Source organism: Littorina saxatilis, linkage group LG17 (assembly GCF_037325665.1).
Source record: "Littorina saxatilis isolate snail1 linkage group LG17, US_GU_Lsax_2.0, whole genome shotgun sequence".
NCBI classification, from domain to species: domain Eukaryota; kingdom Metazoa; phylum Mollusca; class Gastropoda; order Littorinimorpha; family Littorinidae; genus Littorina; species Littorina saxatilis.
Genome location: NC_090261.1, coordinates 39,767,602 through 39,777,601, shown reverse-complemented (window position 1 = coordinate 39,777,601; position 10,000 = coordinate 39,767,602). Strand labels below are relative to the sequence as shown.

Genomic DNA, 10,000 nt, shown 5'->3' with positions numbered 1-10,000 from the left:
CGTTCAGAATGCTGGTTTCTCAGTACATATGTGCGTTTATAGTTAAATTACATATACCAGCGTATCAAACAAATCTATGTGCGGTGTTTGGTTTTCCAGAAAGCCAGCCGCAGTTACAATTACTGACATGTGTAATTGACGCCTTTGCAAATCTTAGGAAACGAACACAGACAAGTTAAAGACAAGTTTGATGAGTATACATGGGTTGTCCTGACAGACAGACACGCACATCCTCATTCCCACACTAATCTAGTCCCTCACTCACTCACTCACTCACTCAATATCGCCATCACTCACTCAATCATTCGAAAGGCTTCAACTGGTGGCATCATAATCATAGATTTTTCTGTCAAAATCGGCAGTTAAAGTCGGCTTTACTTTAAATGTTAATCATTGTTGCTTTCTGTGGTCTGGAACAGTATCAATCAAAACCGCGACGTTCAAATGTGTTACAAATCACAATTGCTGAGTTCAGACAGTGCAGACGTAATTGTTAAACCTGTAATTTAGTGTAGTTACGACACTTTCCAAAGCAGGAGCCAACAGTCTGGATCCCGTGTTTTCTCCTAGTTATAATGATCAATTTTAATTCCTGCAGGTGCTGTTTTTGAATGGCGGGGAAGGAGAAGACGACATTTCAGAGAATGCTTGGAACGAGGCTCCGACACATGTTTTCGTTAACCCCGCTGCCCAACCAGATACAGGTAGTTGAATTAAGTTTTAAAAAAATCTTTTTTTACATTTTTGTTTTAGGTTGTTCGCTTATTTGTTTCGTTATGTGCTTGTTTTTTAATGTTTATTGTTGTTTGCTGTTTCTCTGAAAAGTGTGTTTATAGAAGATTTATTAGATGTTTTGTAGCATTCTTTACTGCCTCTGATCAGACGATCAAAGTCAGGCAATGTTTAGCATTTTAACAATATTTACAGACGCAGACATAGATAGAGACACACACACACACGCACTCACGGACGCACGCACGCACGCATACACACAAACACGCACGCGCATTCACACAGACACACACAGACACACATACACACACACACAGACACACACACACAGACACACACACAAACACACACACACACACACACACACACACACAGACACACACACACACTGCACAGACACACACACACACACACACACACACACACGCGCGCGCGCGCGCACAAAATCCCACACAATCCCACACGCGTGCATGTCTGAGGGCAATACTTACCCAAGATCAACAGCTGGTGTCTGCCATATCAATTTAGCAGGCATATTCTTACTCTGGACAGGAAGCAACCTTTGATGGCTGTTGATCTTTGTGTGTGTGTGTGTGTGTGTGTGTGTGTGTGTGTGCAAGTAAAAGCCTGGATAGATCGGTGGTGATTTTCAAGTTTGTTCACGCAAAAAGGCAGGTGTCTTGTGCACTTGTAATGATTGGAACAGGGCTGTGCTTCTTGGCGAATGGAAGATGTTCGGAAATAACTCTGTCGGGTTTGTATAGGTCGTGAGAGAGGAATACTCTTGCTTTTTTTTGAGGCAAACTTTACACACGTGACATTTTATAGGCAAATCAGCAGCTAGCCTTTTTCAATTGGATGTTTTTTCCCCTTTGTTCCAAGTTTATAGTCAGATTCAAAGTGACTGAAACACGCGGACAAGGAGTACGTGTGGAAAGTTTGCCTCAGTAAAAGCAAGAGTAGTCACTCTTTTACAACCAATACAAGCCCGACAGAGGTGGTTTTCTTTCTCCCGAGTTCGTCTTTTGTGCCTGTACTGTTTTCTTGGAGTGAATGGGGGAGCTGGAGGGGGCGGGGGATGGAAGGGGGTAAGCAAGGCTGTACAAGAACTGGAAGGAACCTTGTCTTGACCTTACCCAGTAATGAGTTTACTTATTTGTGCACACGATAACAGGACAGCCTTTGCCTAATGGATGGACTGCAAAAACCCCGCACGCGAGTCTGATACCAGGTCAGTTTTCCTTTTACCCAATTACATTTGCTCGTGATATTAACCATAGAAAAAGAACAGTTGTCAGATTGCCTGTAAAGTGTTAAAAAAAGCTGGACCTATCAGAATGTTAACTTCAATATCCGTTTAGGCAGGAGGGGGTCGATCGCGGTGGGGCATTGGTAGGAGGTGGGGTGGGGGGAGAGCTAACTACCGTAAGATACCTTATAAGCTCCCCTCTACCCCCCTTATGCACCAATTTCGCTCAAAAGTAGGGGTTGGCGTTTACTAGGTACCGTACCCTGTGCAGAATCTTGTCCTCGTGAAAAATAGCGGTAATATGCGTGTCAAACACAGCGTATTAAAAATAAAACCTGTCCGTTCACTTGATCTCTTTAAATCCCCTTAGGTCGACCTCTTAAACCTTAGATGAGCCTCTCAAATCTTCGACCACTGTTGGCATGACTATCCAGAGACTGCAGTGGCAAACATATGAAATCAACGGTATGACTGCATTGCAGCATTTTGTCATTATTCACTCGATTGATATCTCTGTATTTTGTGAAGAAGTTTAGAATAACCTGTATAACCTGTATAACCCGGTCGTCTGACAGGAATCAATTAACACCTGAACAAAACATATAATCATAATTATGAAAAATATTAATTGAAGAAATACAGCTGATACAAACCATCGCTTCTTTCGTCCGCTCTTGTCCAAATATTGCCCTGCTCATGAAAGCGTCGATGACTATTACTTCTCCAGTTGGAAGCAGACGAAATTTAGTAGACGTGGAAGAGACTGAGGCCTGACATAAAACAACCGAGAGTCCTGAGTCAAGAGTACAATGAAACTATCTTTTTCAGACCTCAACACATCTTAAATATTCAGGTTTCAAAAAGGAGGCGTATGATGTTTAGGTTAGTTGGGAACATGTACTATATGTGGATCAGACGGGGGGCGGGGTTCTGCCCCACACCTCGCCCCTACACCCTTACCTTTCAAATGTACCTTTTTTCTCAAGAAGACTTTCAATTAACCCCTTTCAAATGCTACATTTTGACAGCTTCTGGAGGGCCTTACCCCCCTGGTCAGCCCCTGTACACCTGCCTCATCATTTTGGAAGCCCCTCTCTACAGAATATTTGATCAGAAAGTCTGAAAAGCACGGTGTTATAAAGAGGGAGGTTTTAAATTGGGGGTTTCTCATGTTCTCAGCAGGGGGGTTCCACTGTATAATCCATTTGCTTTCAGATTCAGACATTCCAACAATAGCGGCGGCCATCACCGTGCCTGTTGTGGTCGTGGTGGTGGTGCTGGCGTTGGTGTTCGTGTTGTGGCGATGGCGTAACGGCAAGCAGCTCTCTCACCTCATCAAGCAGCAGGTGCCTGAGTTCCGTCCATACACCTACTTCATGTCTATCAACGGGTAAGTCAGTGAGTTCCCTGTTCCTTCTTCATGTCTAACAATGGGTAAGTCCGTGAATTCCCTATACCTACTTCATGTCTAACAACGGGTAAGTCAGTGAGTTCCCTACACCTACTTCATGTCTAACAACGGGTAAGTCAGTGAGTTCCCTGTACCTACTTCATGTCTAACAACGGGTAAGTCAGTGAGTTCCCTATACCTACTTAATGTCTAACAACGGGTAAGTCATTGAGTTCCCTACACCTACTTCATGTCTAACAACGGGTAAGTCAGTGAGTTCCCTATACCTACTTCATGTCTAACAACGGGTAAGTCAGTGAGTTCCCTATACCTACTTCATGTCTAACAACGGGTAAGTCAGTGAGTTCCCTATACCTACTTCATGTCTAACTACGGGTAAGTCAGTGAGTTCTCTACACCTACTTCATGTCTAACTACGGGTAAGTCAGTGAGTTCCCTATACCTACTTCATGTCTAACTACGGGTAAGTCAGTGAGTTCCCTATACCTACTTCATGTCTAACAACGGGTAAGTCAGTGAGTTCCCTATACCTACTTCATGTCTAACTACGGGTAAGTCAGTGAGTTCCCTATACCTACTTCATGTCTAACAACGGGTAAGTCAGTGAGTTCCCAATATCTATTTCATGTCTAACAACGGGTAAGTCAGTGAGTTCCCTATACCTACTTAATGTCTAACAACAGGTAAGTCAGTGAGTTCCCTATACCTACTTCATGTCTAACAACGGGTAAGTCAGTGAGTTCCCTATACCTACTTCATGTCTAACAACGGGTAAGTCAGTGAGTTCCCTGTACCTACTTCATGTCTAACTACGGGTAAGTCAGTGAGTTCCCTATACCTACTTCATGTCTAACTACGGGTAAGTCAGTGAGTTCCATACACCTACTTCATGTCTAACAACGGGTAAGTCAGTGAGTTCCCTTTACATACTTCATGTCTAACAACGGGTAAGTCAGTGAGTTCCCTATACCTACTTCATGTCTAACAACGGGTAAGTCAGTGATTTCCCTACACCTACTTCGTGTCTAACTACGGGTAAGTCAGTGAGTTCCCCATACCTACTTCATGTCTAACTACGGGTAAGTCAGTGAGTTCCCTATACCTACTTAATGTCTAACAACGGGTAAGTCCGTGAGTTCCCTATACCTACTTAATGTCTAACAACGGGTAAGTCAGTGAGTTCCCTATACCTACTTCATGTCTAACAACGGGTAAGTCAGTGAGTTCCCTATACCTACTTCATGTCTAACAACGGGTAAGTCAGTGAGTTCCCAATACCTACTTCATGTCTAACTACGGGTAAGTCAGTGAGTTCCATACACCTACTTCATGTCTAACAACGGGTAAGTCAGTGAGTTCCCTATACCTACTTCATGTCTAACAACGGGTAAGTCAGTGAGTTCCCTATACCTACTTCATGTCTAACAACGGGTAAGTCAGTGATTTCCCTACACCTACGTCGTGTCTAACTACGGGTAAGTCAGTGAGTTCCCTATACCTACTTCATGTCTAACTACGGGTAAGTCAGTGAGTTCCCTATACCTACTTAATGTCTAACAACGGGTAAGTCCGTGAGTTCCCTATACCTACTTAATGTCTAACAACGGGTAAGTCAGTGAGTTCCCTATACCTACTTCATGTCTAACAACGGGTAAGTGAGTGAGTTCCCTATACCTACTTCATGTCTAACAACGGGGAAGTCAGTGAGTTCTCTATACCTACTTCATGTCTAACAACGGGTAAGTCAGTGAGTTTCCTATACCTACTTCATGTCTAACAACGGGTACGTCAGTGAGTTCCTATACCTACTTCATGTCTAACACCGGGTACGTCAGTGAGTTCCCTATACCAACTTCATGTCTAACAGCGAGTAAGTCAGTGAGTTCCCTATACCTACTTCATGTCTAACAACGGGTACGTCAGTGAGTTCCCTATACCTACTTCATGTCTAACAACGGGTAAGTCAGTGAGTTCCCTATACCTACTTCATGTCTAACAACGGGTAAGTCAGTGAGTTCCGTCCCTATAACTACTTCATGTCTAACAAAGGGTAAGTCAGTGAGTTCCGTCCCTATAACTACTTCATGTCTAACAAAGGGTAAGTCAGTGAGTTCCCTATAACTACTTCATGTCTAACAAAGGGTAAGTCAGTGAGTTCCGTCCCTATACCTATTTTATGTCTAACAACGGGTAAGTCAGGGAGTTCCTTATACCTACTTCATGTGTAACAACGGGTAAGTCAGTGAGTTCCGTCCCTATAACTACTTCATGTCTAACAACGGGTAAGTCAGTGAGTTCCCTGTACCTACTTCATGTCTAACAACGGGTAAGTCAGTGAGTTCCCTATACCTACTTCATGTCTAACTACGGGTAAGTCAGTGAGTTCCCTACACCTACTTCATGTCTAGAGAGAGAGAGAGAGAGAAAGACAGGAGGGGCGAGAGAGAGAGAGAGAGAGAGAGAGAGAGAGAGAGAGAGAGAGAGAGAGAGAGAGAGAGAGAGAGAGAGAGAGAGAGAGAGAGAGAGAGAGAGAGAGAGAGAGAGAGAGGAGGGGAGAGAGAGAGAGCGTGTGAAATACGACCGACGCGACACTAACATTAATTAATACTAAAGACAGACAGACAGAAGGCAAAAGGGTAACGGCGGATCGAAACAAGGAACTTAGTCGATAAATATCGACAGGGGGCCGACAAATGGTTTAAATGTGAAATGTGTGTATATCGCCGGGGGCGAATTTGCGATTCCTAAACGCCCCACTGAACGACTGACGTCACATGTCGCTTCGGTCTTTTCCGGAGGAACACAGCGTGTACATAATACACACTTCGATCGCGTAGCACTGCCATTGCACATTTTCGCAACGAAAACCGTGCCACTGTTTCATTCATCTTGGTGTGTTAAATCTGAAAGCAATATAAGTGAACGAACAATTGAAAACATATCACGTTACTAAACTGTAGGCAGTGTAGCTCAGTCAGTGTTTCAGTGTGACGTGGAAGTGTTCAAATATCTGCGCAAACCGTTGTGTTGTTCAGAAATGGTGTTCCCTTTGATATTTTAGTGGACATTTAACTTCAAATGCAACCTTTCTTAGCCGTAGAGTTGGTAACAGAACCTTCATGCGCGAGAAACGCCACATACGACGGAGTAACCCTGAAATGCCTTCACTTTTGTAGCCCTATCTGTCAGTTGCTGTCGTAGCCTAGTGGTTTGTGCTCCAGCTTGAAGGTCAGCTGACTCGGGTTCGAGTCCCTTCCTGGTTACAGTTTTTTTTCTTGTTTGCTTTATTTTTGTCATCTATTTTGTGTCCTTAACTCCACCCTTCAATCTTTTCAACCCTGATGCATTCCGTTTATTTTTTAATTTTTTTTAAAAACCATTTCCCCCAAAGCGGTTTAGCACGGTGGTATGATCAAAACGCGCCCCCATAATAAAACCACCCACCGATAATCTCCCGAAATAACTATTGGACTCGAGGAGGGAGCCATACATTCTGATTCTGTCACGGCGACCTGTCAGTCACCATTCTATGACAAATGAACAGCACCTGAGGTTAACCCAGTACCATTTCCTTTGCATAAGGCTTTTTACATTTACTCAAGTTATGACTAAATGTTTTAACGTAGAGGGGGGAATCGAGACGAGGGTCGTGGTGTATGTGTGTGTGTGTGTGTGTGTGTGTGTGTGTGTGTGTCTGTCTGTCTGTGCGTGTGTGTGTGTAGAGCGATTCAGACTAAACTACTGGACCGATCTTTATGAAATTTTACATGAGAGTTCCTGGGAATGATATCCCCGGACATTTTTTTCTTTTTTTTGATAAATGTCTTTGATGACGTCATATCCGGCTTTTTGTAAAAGTTGAGGCGGCACTGTCACACCCTCATTTTTCAATCAAATTGATTGAAATGTTGGCCAAGCAATCTTCGACGAAGGCCGGACTTCGGTATTGCATTTCAGCTTGGTGGCTTAAAAATTAATTAATGACTTTGGTTATTAATAATCTGAAAATTGTTAAAATAAAAATCTTTTTATAAAACGATCCAAATTTACGTTCATCTTATTCTTCATCATTTCCTGATTCCAAAAACATATAAATATGTTATATTTGGATTAAAAACAAGCTCTGAAAATTAAAGATATAAAAATTATGATCAAAATTAAATTTTCGAAATCAATTTAAAAACACTTTCATCTTATTCCTTGTCGGTTCCTGATTCCAAAAACATATAGATATGATATGTTTGGATAAAAAACACGCTCAGAAAGTTAAAACGAAGAGAGGTACAGAAAAGCGTGCTATCCTTCTCAGCGCAACTACTACCCCGCTCTTCTTGTCAATTTCACTGCCTTTGCCACGAGCGGTGCGGGACTGACGATGCTACGAGTATACGGTCTTGCTGAAAAATTGCATTGCGTTCAGTTTCATTCTCTGAGTTCAACAGCTTGACTAAATGTTGTATTTTCGCCTTACGCGACTTGTTTTAATTTTTTTTTAATTTAAACAAATCGACACTAAAAATTAATGTGCTTCGTACAGTAAAGTTTGAAAGCAAGGAGAAAATCAGCTCCCTTCAAGGTATAGCTTTTTACATTTAGTCAAGGTTGAACTAAATGTTTTAACGTAGAGGGGGGAATCGAGACGAGGGTGTGGTGTATGTGTGTGTGTGTGTGTCTGTCTGTCTGTGCGTGTGTGTGTGTGTAGAGCGATTCAGACTAAACTACTGGACCAATCTTTATGAAATTTTACATGAGAGTTCCTGGGAATGATATCCCCATACGTTTTTTTCATTTTTTCGATAAATGTCTTTGATGACGTCATATCCGGCTTTTTGTAAAAGTTGAGGCGGCACTGTCACATCCTCATTTTTCAATCAAATTGATATTTTGGCCAAGCAATCTTCGACGAAGACCGGACTTCGGTATTGCATTTCAACTTGGTGGCTTAAAAATTAATTAATGACTTTGGTCATTAAAAATCTGAAAATTGTAAAAAAAATTTTTTTTTATCAAACGATCCAAATTTACGTTCATCTTATTCTTCATCATTTCCTGATTCCAAAAACATATAAATATGTTATATTTGGATTAAAAACAAGCTCTGAAAATTAAATATATAAAAATTATGATCAAAATTAAATTTTCGAAATCAATTTAAAAACATTTTCATCTTATTCCTTGTCGGTTCCTGATTCCAAAAACATATAGATATGATATGTTTGGATTAAAAACACGCTCAGAAAGTTAAAACGAAGAGAGGTACAGAAAAGCGTGCTATCCTTCTCAGCGCAACTACTACCCCGCTATTCTTGTCAATTTCACTGCCTTTGCCACGAGCGGTGGACTGACGATGCTACGAGTATACGGTCTTGCTGAAAAATTGCATTGCGTTCAGTTTCATTCTCTGAGTTCGACAGCTTGACTAAATGTTGTATTTTCGCCTTACGCGACTTGTTTACGCTTGATTTCGGATTTTATTGACAATTTTATTTTACTATTCCAGGAATCAGTCTGCGAACGCATGCTAGAGGAGGAGAGGGAAATGTAACTAAAATCTATCCTTCAGGCTAAATAGCATGCACAAGCAGACGAAGCAATTCCGCGCTTCAACGGATAACAAAGCAAGAGTTATCTCCCTTTAATTCTAGAACCTTCCTGATTGATTTCATTGTCTTCATGTATTCTCCTAATAAGAGCAATATAGAGTCTCTAATTACACCGGCAGTATGTGCTTGCTACAGATGAACAGTAGGTGCTGCACTGGTCTTGCATTATATAGGCTGTTTTCAATAATGGGGAGGTTCATTATCCGAGGAAGGAAACAATGAATCCAGAAACTAAAACCCAGGTGCATATCTGCGGATCCTAGGCAGTGTGCATGCACACTATCTTGTTCCTGTCTCTTGCCATCTCTGAGGTATGATGACCACAGACAGACAGACACACACACACACACACACTTACATTCAGTTTTATATATATAGTATAGATTAGGAGAGAGAGAGAGAGAGAGAGAGAGAGAGAGAGAGAGAGAGAGAGAGAGAGAGAGAGAGAGAGAGAGAGAGAGAGAGTCCATTGACATGGCTACATATTGCTTGTGGATTTAAACCTTGGATATGTTTAGATACGATGTGATTGTGTGTGCGTGTTTGTGTGCGTGTGGTGGGTGGGTATAGGTGTGTGACACCATGTGTGTGTGTGTGTGTGTGTGTGTGTGTGTGTGTGTGTGTGTGTGTGTGTGTGTGTGTGTGTGTGTGCGTGCGTGCGTGCGTGAGTGTTTTTTAATTCTCTATTTTTCGACACACACACACACACACACAAACACAGACACACACACACACACACACATACAAAAACCCACACACACATACACACACACAAACACACACACTCAAAGTAGTTCAGCCAACTAAACTGGGTCTCGTAAGGTGTTTTTGTTTTGTGTGTGTTGCTCACCCTAACGAAACAAAGGCCTAAACACTTGCGAGATGGGGGATTCGGAGCCTTCACCTTTAAAGCCCTTGAAGCTTGTCAGAGTATGTATAGACTGTGGTTAGTGGTAGAGAAGAGAATACTTATACGGCGTGTTCCGCAAAGTTAAGAACATGTGC

General features: G+C 42.1%; 1 protein-coding gene across 1 annotated transcript in view; it reads left to right on the top strand.

Moving 5' to 3' along the window:
• LOC138952630 (uncharacterized) overlaps positions 1-10,000 on the top strand; it is a 120,313-nt gene that overhangs the window by 57,781 nt on the left and 52,532 nt on the right. The window contains exons 17-19 of the mRNA XM_070324332.1: positions 599-704; positions 1,907-1,963; positions 3,197-3,371. Of these exons, the coding sequence (XP_070180433.1) occupies positions 599-704; positions 1,907-1,963; positions 3,197-3,371 (338 nt within the window). The remainder of the gene's footprint in view (positions 1-598; positions 705-1,906; positions 1,964-3,196; positions 3,372-10,000) is intronic.